Genomic DNA, 16,018 nt, shown 5'->3' with positions numbered 1-16,018 from the left:
CTCCTGTTTCCTATATAGGATGTTTCATGTACTATCTCCTTGTCTTTGCAGATACTCTACCCTTGTCAGTAAAGCATTTCTACTTCACTTCAACCTATTAGGAACCTTAGCAAGACTGAGTTCAAGTATAATTTCCTTCATGGATCCTTTCCTTGGTCCTTCTTGAATCTCTCAGTTGCAAATATAACACTTTTTGTTAACTTGTCTGTGTCCAAATTGTTTCCTCCTCATAGTATGTAAATTTCTTTAGTTAAGGGACTAATTTTTTATTTGTTATTGTATTCCCAGTGCATAGTAGGCAATTAATAAATGCTTACTGAATTTCAAATGAGTTATTTCAAGTGCTGCCTCCAACACAAGACAAATCTCATGCCTCCTTAATTTTCTCATGTGAACAATGGGAACAATAATATTTTCATAGGTTTAGGGTTATTAAAGAACTTTGCAAATCTCAATGTGCCATGTACTTTTATTGATTCATTATTGGTCTATCAGAGGAATGAGATCATGATATCAAATTCTGACAATGCTGATAATAATTTCATTTATAAAACACATAATCATTTACAATTCAATTTCCCCATAAGTCTGTGAATTAGGAGGTACAAATATTGGTACCTCCATCCCATATAAAATTTCATGGAATCTGAGTCAAAGGGGTCCTTAGATATTAGAAAATGGAAACCATATCTGAACAAAAATTCCATTTATGACTGACAGACAAATGAACATCCATCTTTTACTTGATTGCCTGCAGGGAGGGGGGAAAAAACTACTTCCTAAGCAGCCCAATTCATTGATGCATGACTTTAATACTTAGAAATTTTTTCTTTGTGCTAAAATCTTTTTTTGTGAATTCTAAATCTTCTTTTTGTGGATAACTGCAGTTCCTAATTCTGTTCTCTCATACCAAATGTAGTTCATATTCTACATGATAATCCCTCAAGTACAAGGCAGAAATCATGTCTCTCCTAAGTCTTCTCTTTTTATAGGGACAAAAAAAGAAATTTATTTATGCATTCCTTGGTTAGTAGGAGCTAAGGGAGAGAGAAAAAGTGCAGGTTAGAAGGTAATTCCAAGTGCCAAGTCTTCTTTTCTGAAGACTGAACATTCCTTCAAGCAATCTGAGTATGACAGGATCTTGCGATCTGCTATCTTGGTGACCACTCTCTGGTTTCTCTGCCAGTTTGTCATAAGCCTTTGTAAAATGTGTGACCCAGAACTTAACACAGTATTTCAAATGTTATCTGTACAAAGTTAGAGTATAGAAGCATCAACTTTTAGTCCTAAATACTGTACCTGTCTTTATGTAGGCAATGGTGATATTAACTTTCTACTCTGCAGCACCTATTTATGGTTATCTAATTTATGATTCTTTAAAAGTCCCCTAGATGTTTATTAGGCAAGCTACTTTCTAGATATACCTTCCTGTATTGTATTTGTGTTTGTTGATGAATGTCACTTCATGATGTCTCTCCCTCAGTAAGCATACAAGTTGCCTTTACAATGCACTATACTAGCTATAATGAGAAATATAAAGGCATATAAACCATAATTCTGGCTTGTAGCATGCTCCCAGTCAAATCTGAAAGACAGAATATATGTAAAAATTGATCATGACTAATGTATATTGTGTAGTATTAGAAAGAGCACAGGACTATAAATCAAAAGAATTTGGTTCAAAACTCGGTTTGTCACTGAGAAACTATAGGAACTCAAGCAAATTTTTTTCCACCTGAAAATGTTATAGAAGATGGAAGGAAATTTGATTAAATTAACAATCACTTAAAATGCTAGTTCATTTTATATAGCACTTAATGAATACAAAATACTTTATATTCTGTATGTTATTGTTTGGTTGATTTAGTTGTGTCTGACTTTGTGATCCCACTTGGAATTTTCTTGGCAAAGACACTAAAGTGGTTTGGCACTTTCTTCTCTAGATCATTTTAGAGATAAGGATCTAAAGTATATAGGGTTAAGTGACTTGTCCAGAGTTACAGAGAGGTAGTATATGTTTGAGGCCAGAATTGAACTCAGAAAGATAGATGTATCCTCCTGACTCTAAGTCCAGTACTCTATCCATTTTACTTTTATATTCTATATATTCTATATTGATTCTATATATTATATATGTGATCTTATTTGACCTTGACAAAAATCTAGGCATAAGGTGATATAACTAAGATAATGTATCATAATACTCAATTTTATTTTTGAAAAAAAAACTGTCTCATTGAAGTTAAATTAGAACCTATGACTGATAAGACTTTATGCATCTTATAAATAGTGTAGCCAAAAGTGAAATAAATGAAGGCCTTTTAAGTCAAAGGAGCATTTGCTGATGCCTTTTCAACACTAGGATTCTGTGGTTCCAAAATAGCATACATTAAATGGTAAATGAGAAATAAAGAAGAGCTTTAGAAGATCTCAAAGAAAATAAGTTCAGTTTTTTGATGGGGTAAGGGGAGAGGAGCAGAGGGGGTTTTGTACTTAGAGTACCCAGTGAGCAAAAAGTTAGTGTGGGAGAACCTTCACAAAATAAAATGTGACATCTTGACTTTCTGAGCAGGGCTTAGTCCTCTCTGTGTACTTTTGGAGAACAGAAAAACTAAAGGCAAAGCAGAATGTAAGTTAACTTCTACCTATTCCTGTTTAGGGCTCTCCATATCCCATAGCAAAAGAGATATTTCTGCCATTATGTTCTGACTCAGAACCACATCATCCCCCCCATCATCAGCCTCAGGCCTCCCCCTGCTTCATCACCACCACCACCATGAACCATCACTGCAAAAGTGATTTTGGGGGAAATAATCTCACATCACATTTTCCAGGCATTCACTGTCTGGCAGTGACAACCCCAAAGGGATTAGAAATGAAAATATCTACATTCTTGGAGAATGGTGATGTCATATCCTGATTTTTCTACTTACATAGCAGCTATTCTTAACCCTCAAGGCTGTTTACCATCTATACTTTCTCTCCTACCCCTAGTAGTTCATCAAAATAGAATGGCTTCCCCAAACCATGTTTTTCCCAGCTAATCTTTTGTCATCTTATCTGACTATAGACAGAACAATATCTAACCATCTAGTAAAGTGTCCCCTTCATCCCCTATGGCCTTCCCCACCAGGGACTGTATCTCTTTCTTTCTCGTCTCCTGCTTGGTCCCCAATTATGGAAAGATAATGACAGTTGCCTCTTTTCCTTTTCCTTTGCTCAATGTTTTCAATTAACTTTTCACCATCATCCTCTTAAAAAAGTATGACTTAGACCACATTCCTTTAGAGAAAGGAGCTGTCTCACAAGAAAGAAAATTTTACTTGACTGATACAAACTGAAAATCCAATCTAATTCAGGGCAACTCAGACACAGTGTAAATTTTTTTCTTGCTAAGAAATTGGATCCTGATTCAAACTAGTCCTATCCAGGGGCATCTTTCTTTTCCTAATTTTCCTGTGCCTGATGTAAAGTAATGACCTTTCCTGGAGATAAGAGGGAGTGTGCTTTGGGGGGAGGGGTAGCAGACAAGGAGAGCACCTTATTATTCTTAATTTCCAGAGAGAGGAAGTACAGGGCACCCAGAGGTCAAGTAGCTGGTAAAATTTCCCTTCTGAAAACAGCAGCTTTAAGTCAGCGTCACGGCAAGAGATTTCTGCACCAAATGGAGAAATCTGAGCTCTTCATTTAGTTGGAGGAGAAATCTCATTTGGAGGAGAAATCTCAAAGTGCTCCTTTGTTTAAACTGAAGTTAGAAGAAACAAATTCTGATTCCTCCTTTTTTCCTTCCTGACTAAGGCTTTTCCTCTATATTTCCAGTTCCTATTTTACTCCCCAGCTCAAAAACCTTCCATGACTCCCTATTTCCTATCTTAAAAGTTTTCATTCTAATGATATGGATTTACCCTATTTACTCAGATGTGACCTACTACTTTTCCCTATATAATCCCTCTAAGGCTCAACTCCATTCCTCTTCCCCCATGAATATAATCTGCCTTTTTTTAAACCTTTAAACCTTTATTCACATTTTTTCCTTCAATGGCTAATATGCCTCTGTTTACCTCTTCTATATAATCTAGATAGCTTTTCTATATAATTCTTCAAATTTTTAAAAGCCCAGCTCAAGCCGTAACTCTTCCATTAAGATTTACATGATCACCTCACCTCCTATTTGGTTTCTCTCAAATTTGAACTCATACAGGAACTCAAACATTTCTCGAAAGACAATATGATAATTAATTATATGTCATTAAACATTGTTTTGTTCATTATTCATGCTTCACTCCTTTTTATCCACTGGTTGTTCCATACATTAATGCATACTCCACTTTATCTGTGCCTATTCATAGACTTTCAGAATTTTAAAACTAGAAATGACTTAAGATATTATCTACTTCAACTTCTTCATTGTCCATATAAAACTTCATATTTACAATAAGGTAGCAAATAGAAGAGTTAGAGTGTGAGTGATTCCTCTCCCTGTTTTTTCCCCTCAACAGATTGCACTGACATTTTCCATTGTCTTTGGAGTGATTGTATACCGAATTACAACTGCAGCTGCTCTGTCTCTCAACAAAGCTACTCGTTCCAACGTCCGGGCAACAGTGACAGCAACGGCAGTCATCATCAATCTGGTGGTCATCCTCATCCTGGATGAGATCTATGGTGCTGTAGCCAAATGGCTCACCAAAATCGGTACTATGCCATGAGGCTCAGTGATTAGAAATTATATATATATATATATATATATATATATATATATATATATATATAATTTTTTTTACTATTACACATTCTTTGTGATGTAATCCAATCTTATCCTGTCCCACCTTGAATACTGATAGCTGGTGCTAGTGAAAATTCTTATATTCCTGACTTTTAGGACTATAGCTTTCAAATAATCCAAAAGAACTGATGTTAGAACTAAAAGGAAGATTCAAAGTCATCCAAAAAACCACTTGACTTTAGAAATGAGGAAAATGATACCTAAAGATGATTATTTGGCCATTGGCAATAACAACTTAACAATCCAGTATTCAAGTCCAGTTACTCTAACCCCAAGTCCAGTACTTTGCCCTGAAACCAGTTTTCAAAGTCAGGTTTATGAATTCCAAGTCTAGAAATCTTTCCACTATACTGAATGTTTGTACTTATATTTTATTTTATTTTATTGTTAGATTTTTTGCAAGGCAACGGGGTTAAGTGGCTTGCCCAAGGCCACATGGCTATGTAATTATTAAGTGTCTGAGGCCAGATTTAAACTCAGGTACTCCTCACTCCAGGGCTGGTGCTCTATCCACTGTGCCACCTAGCCACCCCTGTGCTTATATTTTAGACAAAGATTTAACTATATAGGATGATCCTTGATCTTCTAGGTCATTGCTAATTGGAAGTAAAATAAAATCATTTAATATTCTGATATAAAAATAGTGATAGAAATAGCTTCTATTCATATAATTCTTTGCAGGCATTAATCAATATAAATCTGCTGTCTTCCAAAAACACAGTTCGCATTTTCAAGGAGCACAGTCTAATAGGGGAGTCAATACGCCAATAGCTATCAAGCTATATTGGAAATAATCAGCTGAGGGAAGGTACTCAAATTAAGAGGAATAATGAAAGGCTTCTTGTAAAAGGTGGAATTTTTAACTGTCTTGAAGGAAATCAAGAAGCCGAGTAGAGGAGAGAGAATTCTAGGCTTGGAGTCAACCAGTGAAAATACCCAAAGCCAGGAGATATGTGGTTGTCTTGTGTGGATCTCTTGTGGGAGGAACAGCTAGGAGTCCAATGTAATTGGATTACAACTGATATCTCTGAGGGTGTAAGGTATAAAGAAGTCTGGAAAGGTAGGAAAGTAGAGCAGGTTGTATAGAATTTTTAGTACAAAACAGAAAATTTTTATATTTGGTCCTGGAGGTCATAGGGACATACTGGAATTTATTGATTAGTCAGACCTATGCTTTAGGAAGACCATGAAGGATGACCTAGAGTAGGAAGAGACTTGAGAAACCACTGGCATGGCTAGCCAGGGATTTGTAGGTTAGTCTTCATTACAGCATTTCATACTCCATTAAACATGTAATTAAAGGGCTTAGAAGTATATAATATTAGAACTTACAGGAACATTCAAATTCATTCAGTTTAACACTTTTATTTCTTATAGTTGGCAAGTCTGAACCCAAAGGGGATCAGTGTACAGAGATTCAATGGCAAGAACACTGATACTTTAATTAGAAGTCCTGGGTTCAAGTCCCACCTTTGAAATTCACTACTTGTCTGACCTGGGACCAAGTCACTTAGCTTTAGTGAGCTTCATTTTCCCCATGGCCAGTACCTTCTAACCCTAGAATGATGATCCCATATGAAATGACTTACTTAAGTCTTACTTAGCTACTTATTGGCAGCACTGTGATTAGATTTTAGGTCTCCTGATTCCCAGGTCTAGTGCTCATTCAACTATAGCATGTGAAATATAGTTCCATTTCATCTAATCCCACTTCAAGTCTTGGTTGATTGTTAAGTGGAGATTCTCATATGTGTGACCCTTATGAACTTGCAACAGGTTCTTCTCTATCACACATTTCAATAAAATACAATTCAAAAAATTCACATATTTTAATATCCCAGAGACTCATTAACTTCTCTCAATTTTTAGCCCATGAGCCAACAGAAATGGTCATTTGAGATGAGACTTACTGTTTCTAGACTACCATTGTGTGACTGTCCTGGTCCTCACACAGGTTAGAATAGGGAACTCAAATCCTTGGTCTACAAGCAACATGCTTGTATACTATGATATATTATAGAGTATATTTTCCATTTGTTCAAAGAAATAGTTAAATTCTAAAATCTTCTATAGTTTAGTCAAGCCATAAAGAATATTGGATCTGAACTCAGAAAATTTCAGGATTTCCACTATTGTATGTATGATTGTGTGCAGATATAACAACCCTATAATTTTATAACTGAAGGAATAATTTAAGTTAAGTGACTTACCCAAGGCTGCACGGGAAATAATTCAATTCAATTTAATGAATATTGAGTAAACTCCTGCTATACGCCAGAAGCCAAGTCCTCTGACTTCAAATATAGGGCTCTTATTAAATTAGATTCCTGTCCATTATAGGTCTATGTTATCTGCCCAAATCCATGTACAGTGAAGAAATTTTTTTGAAATTTATTGAATGAATGAGTGAAAAAAGCATTTATTAAGTCCTTACTATGTGTCTAATACTAAACTAAATATTATGTATATAAATAGACAAAACTAGACTTTTCTCAGTGAGAACTCTACCATAGAAATATGAGATTGGAGAATTCTCATGGTCAGCTGGTTCACCACCTTACTTCTGTATGAAAGAAATTAAGACCAGTCTCATTCATTCTACAAACTCATTCAACATCAGTTGTCAAGTGCTTATTGTACAAAATACTGCTGTAACTTAAAATGAGATAATACTTGTAAAGCACTTTGCACAGTATCTGGCATATCATAAGCACTATATAAATGCTATTATTAATATTTTGGGTGCAAATTACTTGCCCCCATTGATTTATAATCCAGAAAGGAGAAATATGATTTTATATATATGTAAATAAATTCTTCAAATTTGTGTCTAAATATATGGATATAAAACTCATAGGAAGGCACTGATAGATATCTCTGGAATCCTGCTCACTGCTCACCAAGGTCACAGTTTATTCCTGCCTTGAAGAAAGAAAGAGAGGGGATTCAAAGATAGTTACTTTATTCTTGAACTCTGAGAGGTGAATTAGAATTATATCTGTCTGCCCCTCTAATATTGCTGGTTTAAGAAAAATATTAGTTAATATTAGAAAAAATTAGTTAAGAAATTTCACTAATTTGTCTCTTACTATCCCTTAAAATGGGTAAAAAGAGTCCTTAGCTTTCACTCTCCAGCTGAGTTCTTTCTTACTAAAATACAAGTTACAAAAAAAAGACCATTACAAATAATGAATAGAAAGAAAACCAATGTATTTAAGTAAGTTACTAACAGAAACCATAGAAGTTATACAGATGAGTATAGAGAAAAAAAAACATTTAAAGGGTAAATGAGTTCTCCTGAAAATGAGATGTCTCATTTCAGAGAAAGCCTGATTCCCAATGAAAAATTCCATGAGGTCTAGTCAAGCTGGAAATTAGAGATGTAAGGAGACAGTCTCCACTACTTGTCTTTAGTTTCTGAAGTCTTTTGCTCTCTCTACAATTCTGGAGTTCATTCTAAAGAGAATCTGGACCCATGAATGTCTTCTCCTAAGAAAGAAAAAGTAGAATATCTCTCTTCTTCATAATTATCTCACCAACTCTAAGTTCACAGAGGTTTGTATTTTTGTATCAGCATTCTTCCAACAACTAGAAGAATAACATGTGGAATGCTTCAGGCTTGGTAACAAAGATTCTAAAATATAAAAGCATTAAAGGTGATATACAAGTCCATGTTCATTCTTTACTCTACTAGATTACCTCCTAAGGCTGGAATAAAGTATCTCAGGAAAACATAGTATAGATTGCTTTAACCAGAAAATGATATGGTAAGACGTAGTGTGAGAAGATCATGAAAAAGCTTCTTGAAGATTAGACTAAAGATTTTGAAGGGAAATTCAAATGGCTGTCTGAGCTGTTCTTACAAAGTTATGTGGAACATTTTCTCCCCATTTTGGCCAGCTCTCTTTCTTAAGATTATGTTTTCTTCAGTAGTCAGTGCCTGTCTGTCTGTCTGTCTGTCTCTCTCATCTTTTTCAAAATTTATTTTTATTTTATTAAATATTTCCTAATTATGTGTAAAAATTTTAACATTCATTTTTAAAGATTTTGAATTTTAAATTGTTTTTCTCCCACTCACCTCTCAACTACCCGCTTGAGAAGGCAAGCAATATGATATTAGTTATATATGTGAAGTCATGCACGACATACTCTTTATGAGTCATGTTGCAAAATAATGCACACACATAAAACCTAAGAAAAATGAAAGAAAATTTAAAAACTATGCTTCAATCTGTATTCAGAATCCATTAGTTCTCTAAAGGTGGTTAGTGGTTTCCATTGTAGTACTTTGTAATTATCTTGGATTATTGTCTTGATCAGACTTTTACTGAGAATAGCTAAGTCTTTCAGAGTTGATCATTAAATATTACTGTTAACAGTGCGTCAAGTTCTCCTGGCTCTGCTCACTTAACATTACATCAATTCATATAAGACTTTCTAGGTTTTTCTGAAACCATTCTGCTCTATATTTTTTATATCACCATAGTATTCTATCACAACTGCATATCACAACTTGTTGAGCCATTCCCCAGTTGATGGATATTCTCTCACTATCTAATTCTTTGCCACCCATCAAAAAAACTGCTAGAAATGTTTATACAAATAGGAATTTTCCTCTTTCTTTTATCTCTTTGGAATATAACTTAGTAGTGTTGCTGGATCAAAGGATATGCACAGTTTTATATCTTTTTGAGCACAGTTCAAAATTGTTCTCCAAAATGGTTGCTCTAGTTCACAACTCTACTAACAGTGCATCACTGTCCCAACATTTCCACATCCCTTTCAGCACTTGTCATTTTCATTTTTTGTCATATTAGTCAATCTGGTAGGTCTGAAGTTTGTATCTCACAGTTATTTTAATATTCATTTTTCTAAAAAGTAGTGATTTAGAGCATTTTCTGAAACCTACCTGTTTATATCATTTATCAGTTGAGGAATAGCTCTTATTTTTAATATAAATTTGACTCAATTGAGAAATGAAGCCCATAACAGAGAAAGTTGCTGTAAAATTTTTCTCCTGGTTTTTTATTTTCCTTCTAATTTTGGCTGCATTAGTGTTTTTTTATATAAAACCTTTTGAATTTCATGTAATCAAAATTATCTATTTTATTTACCATTTTACTATATCTTCTGATTGGTTATTCATAGATCATTTGTCCATGTTCTATGTGACATTTTTATGGTCTCATTAGAAAAATATTTCCAGTGTATAATTGACCCAAAGACTACAAACGTTATCACAATGTTTAACATAAATCTCCTATATAATGGTGTAACCAGGAGTGGGAATCATTTTTTTGACCGAGGATCATTTGGGTTTTTATAACATCACTTGCTGTTTCATTTAATTAATTCCCCCCTAAAAATAAAACCGCTAGATTTATTGAATTTCAAGTCCCACTTGTAGTTGCCGTGGCAGCACCAGACCAAGTGGCCTAGAGGCAGGATGTTTCCTTGCCCTGATATGAACCAATCTTTTTTTTTTTTTAGGTTATTTTTGCAAGGCAAATAACTCTTGCAAGGCCACTCAGCTAGGTAATTAATAAGAGTCTGATTTTGCATTTGAACTCAAGTACTCCTGACTCCAGGGCCAGTGCTCTATCCACTGTGCCACCTAGCCGCCCTGAACCAATCTTTCTTTCCCTGAATGTTCTAGGTACGAAGTAATGAGGAGTGCAGGAGAGTGATGTCAATTGCAGAGGATAGAAAGGGTTTAAATGAAAGATAAGAAAGTTAAATCAACAGGATTTTTCAATTGATTGGATATAAATAGTGTGAGAGTGTGAGGAATCTAGGGTGACATTTGGGTTGAGAACCGAGTGATAGAGAGAATAGGGAACTATAACAAGGGATGATTTGGGGAGAAAGAGAATGAGCTCAGTTTGGGACGTGTTGAGTTTAAAATGCCTTGAGATGTCCAATTGGCAGTCAAAGATGTGGAGCTAGAGGCCTGGAGAGAAGTTAGGGGTGGATAAGTAGATGTGAACATAGAGATGATGATTAAAATCATGGAAGCTGATGTAGGAAGCAAAATGTATAAAGGGATAACAAAAAGAGTTACCAGGTCAGGGTGTTGGGAGTCATCTGTATGAAGATCTAGTAAAGGAAACTGAGAATTAGAAGAAAAGAAGAGTGTCTTGGAAACTTAGGAGAAAGTATGAAATTGAAGATCATGATCAATAGTATCAGATATGATAGAGAGGACAGGAAAGATGACAACTAAGGAAAAAACTAGATAAGATAATAGAAGGATTCAAGCTTTCTTTTTGATGCTTTTTGTCTATTTTGATGATGGACAAATTCATCATCATTTCAGACTTCAATTCTTCATCTATAAAGTGAAGGCATTGAACTAGATGGTTTCAAAGGTCCTTTTTCTCCCTAAGAATCAATTTCCTATGATTCTATAATATGTAAAACTGCTTTGTGACTATAAGATTCCATGTAAAAGTGAACTGTTATTAATAACCTTAAGTTAATCTATTGCAGGTATAACTGGTATAGTAATATCTTAATCAATGATATTAGTCCAAATATTTAAATTTAATATTGTAATCAGAATTATCCATTTTGCAAATTTGTAGACTCATAGGTCATTCAAGTTATTTAATAGCATGGAATAATGGTTATGACAGGGGAATCAGGATGGTGGATTTAAATATTAACTTAGACACTATGCATTTGTCTCTGGGTAAATCAACCTTTCTGTGCTTCATTTTCCTCATCTGTGAAATAATGAGATTGGAATCCATGACTTCTGAGATTCTTTCCAGCTCTAATATATCATCCTATGAACCTTAGAGGCTTCATCTAGCTCAGCCCCCTCATTTTATATCTTTAACGCTTGTTTCAAAGGCTTCCCCTATAAAGACTATGGAGGCATTTTGAAAGTCTCTTTTTTTAAAGGGACAGTAATAGTCTTCAATTCAGTTTCAAAGTCAAATTTTTAAACAATTCCATTGAGAAAAGTTAAAGGATCTGAGGTTCTGGGAGGGTTATATAGCTTCTCCAAGGTAACAAGGCACTCAAGTAGCAGAACTTATAGTGGAACTCTGGATATTTGACCCCTTGTCTAGAGCAGAAAGGTTAATTGGCACTGTTGTTCAGACAGCAATAATTAACCTTCCCCTGAAGGCCCTCATGCCATGATCCCTGAGGAAACATTAAAGAACTGGGAGACATGATCCCCACTGTCAAGAAAATCACAATTTAGTCTATAAAACAAAAAGCACAAGATAAAATTCAAGAACATTTAAAATGTACCCTAAAGACAAGTACAAGTGACTGAGTATATGAACATGCCCAGTGTCCAGAAGGATCTACAAGGGTTCTTGTAGGAGGTGAATTTTGAGGTTTTGTCATAAGGGAGGAAATTCTAGATATCACAAACCTAGTCTGGAAAGCTACAGGTATGGTGGTGGAACTGAGGTCTCAGCAGCAGATATAGTTAAAACTAGAACTATTTATGGTCTAGAACTTGGGATTTCAGACTCTAACCCCAATGTTTAAGGTTTCTTTAGCTGAAAAATCACTTACAAAAAGTTATCTGAATTGCTTTAACCCTATCAATCAATGTCAGTGTTCTGGCATGATTGTCATTTATTTTCTGCCCATTGCAGAAGGCAATATTTTATGTTACTACTAATAAGGAGAGGGTAAAAGGGGGTGGGACGCAGAATTATTACCAAATACACAAGTAGCTTCTGGTACATCAAATAGATTTTTAAAGAATAATGTTTCAAGTCTCTGGGTGTAAATAGATGGATCTAATTTTCCTCCAAATATGGACAATATGTGTTTTTAGAATGAAGGGTGAAAGTGTTTGTCTGAATGTGGCCCAGGTTTTATTGGACTCAGAGCACTGAGGACAAAAGGAGCCATATTCATTATAGTCCCTGTCTGATCAAGAACATATATCCTGAGCAAGCACACACGTGGGACCATCCTACTTTCCTTGGGGGAAGGGTGAAGAAATTTGTGGAAAATTGGAAGCTGTTTTGAAAAACAGAACTTTTGAAAGACATAAAAGACCTGATCTAGAATAGAGATGTCAAACATAGGGTTAGATGACCAGCACTGGTCAATCCAGATTAAAATATCCTGGGAAATGATTAAGAAAATAAATAAGAATGCAATATAACATAGATAATGCACATTTGTGGTTTTTTAAGTTACCTGGCAGCAAGATCTTTGTTTTTGAGTTTAACATCACTGTCTAGGGGATGGTAGAATGAGGGGAAGATGTTGAACATGAGAAACAGAAACATAGGAACAACAAATAGGTTGCTACTTGCAACCAAAGTCATGTCACTCTACCTCCTAGAAGCTCAGAACCAGAAGGGATGGATATGAGGCCATTGAAACCCAAAATGGAACGTAAGTCCCATCTTCTGCATACCAAACTTTTGGTAATTTAATATTTCCTGTAGATAACCATGTGGAGAAAGTCTTGGATTTGGAAACTGAGAAGTTCTAAGTTCAAATCTATCCTCAGACATTTCCTAGCTACTGTATACCCATGGGCAAATCCCTTGATCTTTTTTCTGCCTCGGTTTCCTCATCTGTAAAATGGTGATAACAATAACACCTCTCTCTCAGATGTTGTGAGGATCAGATGAAATAATGCTTGTGAAAAGCACTTGGTATGGTGCCTTTCATATAGTAAATCCTTAACTAATACTGGTCTCTTAAAAATGGATGAAGACATGGAAAAAAGGGACAACCTCTTAAGGCAGTTCATCCATTTTTGTATAGCTCTAATTGTTGGCGAGTTTCTTCCCTATATTGCTCCTCAAGCTGTGACTTCAATTTTTTGTTCCCAACTTTTCTCTCTGGGGTCAAATATAATCAGTTCAGTTTCTTCATCCATAAATTGAAGGTATTAGGCTAGCTGTACTCTTAAGATGCCTTCTAGCTGGAAACCTTGGGCTGTATGATCTTACCACCATGTTCAATGGAGCCCAGGTCATGGGTCAACAGTCAGAATCTCTATGCAGAAGCAGGAGTCATTAGTCAGGAACTAAACTGGCCTAGGAGTGAAAAGTTGCTTAAGTCAAGGACTCTAAGTTTGTCATTAAATAAGTTTGCCAGACTAGATACTTGCTCAGGTTCAAAGGAGGTCCACAAAGGCCCAAATTAAACCCTTCTGTTCCTTAATACAGTAATGTTGCCAGAAACCAGAAACAATCTAGTGCCTTTGTACTTTGGAGGAAGAGGCCTGCTTTCATGTGGTCTGATCCTTGTCAATGAATTCATGAGATTTGGTTGCTTTTTGAGTAAGGATAAAGTTGTCCATCTCACCTGCCTTCCTCAAGACCAGTAGTAACTTGTGAAGGATGCCCCCCGTAGTAACTTGTTTAGGATGCCCCCAGACATGCCTACGATTACAGAAGGAAATAAAGAGTTGGTCCATGTAGGATGTGAACCTTTGACTTGATGGATCACTACTGATGTTTTTTAGGATTTTGCTTTCTTATATTCTTGTTTTGTACTGGTTCACAGAGAAAGACCTAGGCTTCCTGGTTGGATGTCTCTGAAAGATTTTTAAAGCCCTTGGGGGAAGGAGGTGGCATCTTCTTTCCTGTTCATTAACCTGCAAATATATTCCTCTTTAGAGTTAACCTAAATCTATCCCTTTCCAGTTTAAGCTCATTTCTTCACAAGCCAGATGCCTTAGGGTGGTTTAGGCAGAAGGCTCCAGGAATCCTGGCCTTTAGCCAGGGTGCTAGTAGGTTCAGGTCTCCCATCTCCCAGCCCCTGGGACCACAGATTCCCTCCAGTTAGGAAGCCCTTCAGAACAGCTGGCCTGGCAGGTGTGTCCCAGAAACACGCAAACGTATTAAGTTCCCACCCCTTCTGACTGAGGCTCTTCACTACTTTCTAGTGCAGAAAGAGAGTAACTGAGGGGGTAGAAAGAGAACCCTTCCAGCCTCCCCTCTGTCCCCACTCCCACAGCTGGCTGTCTGGTTATACAGCTGGCTCGCTGACTCCTGCCTAGATGTTTCCCTCCCCACAGCACAAACTAGACAACAATATTACGGGGAGAGAAAAGGGGTGGTGGGTTCTCCCTCCTCTGCCCCACCCCAGCAAGCATACATATATATATGTATATATGTATATATGTATATATACATATATACATATATACATATATATATATGGAGAGAGAGAGAGAGAGAGAGAGAGAGAGAGAGAGAGAGAGAGAGAGAGAGAGAAACAGAAATAAGACCAGATGGCAGCCCTTAGAACTGTCAGGAAACATTGCTGTTTGTGAAAGCTTGAGCTGCCCTCAGGGAAGGGAGCTAGCACCTCATGCTCTTCGACTGACTCACCCACACAGGTTCAGACTTCCCACTCTGTTCCAGTTGTGGTTCCTCCAAAGCCACCCAGCCATGCCTAGAATATCCCACTGCCAAGAGGAGTCTTCTTCACTTGCTCCCCCAGGCACAGCCCAGGTCTGACGTTAGTTAGAATTTGGGCTTGGAAATGGACCCTAAAACTGTCCTATTGATCTATTAAGTTCATTGATGTAATGTTTCTCCAAAGTTTTAACTATATTCCTAGTAATCCTTCTTTTACCCTTGAGGCAGTGGTGTTTCTATGGAAGCAAGGGATACCTTAATGTATATTCTCACCCTGAGTCAATTCCCTGGGACCAGTTTAGGTTCTATCTCTTTAACATGTGAAATTTTTCAAAAATTGATCACATGGGTCACATGGATTCATATATAGTACATAATCTAGGAGGAAAATAGTGATTTGTGTTTTAGTCCTACCTCACCTTTCTGGTCCTCCACTAATTAGAGTAATCCTATAGAGAAGACAGGGTCAAGAGAGATTGTCTGGATATTCTCTAGTCAAACTGGAGTAGGTAGGATTTCAGGAGTTTTTTTTTTTTTTTTTTTTACTAACAGGAAGGAGGAAAGAAGAAAGAAAGGAAAGGAAACAAGTTTTTTAAACATCTGTTTTATGTCAGATACTCTCCTAAATACTTTACAAATATCTCATTGTTTCCCCTCACTATAACCATTGTTATTATCCTCATTTTATAGTTAAGGAAACAGGCAAACAGAATTTAAATGACTTACCCAGGGTAACAAAGCTAGTATCTGAGACTGGATTTGTTTGCAGGATTTCCTAACTCCAGATTCTGGTGTTTTATTTACTGTCCCACCTTATTATCTGCTCTTTTCTCCTGGCTCCTGGTCATTTCTTCATCCTTATCATCATCAA

The 16,018-nt window shown here is 36.2% G+C and overlaps 1 protein-coding gene across 1 annotated transcript in view; it reads left to right on the top strand.

Moving 5' to 3' along the window:
• Positions 1-16,018, top strand: part of ANO2 (anoctamin 2) — a 546,921-nt gene that overhangs the window by 393,167 nt on the left and 137,736 nt on the right. Inside the window, exon 15 of the mRNA XM_074195316.1 lies at positions 4,500-4,695. Within this exon, the coding sequence (XP_074051417.1) occupies positions 4,500-4,695 (196 nt within the window). The remainder of the gene's footprint in view (positions 1-4,499; positions 4,696-16,018) is intronic.

The sequence above is a fragment of the Macrotis lagotis genome, chromosome 7 (genome assembly GCF_037893015.1).
Source record: "Macrotis lagotis isolate mMagLag1 chromosome 7, bilby.v1.9.chrom.fasta, whole genome shotgun sequence".
In the NCBI taxonomy this organism is placed as follows: domain Eukaryota; kingdom Metazoa; phylum Chordata; class Mammalia; order Peramelemorphia; family Peramelidae; genus Macrotis; species Macrotis lagotis.
Note: the sequence above shows the minus strand (reverse complement) of the source record. Positions and strands in the feature narration are given on the sequence as shown.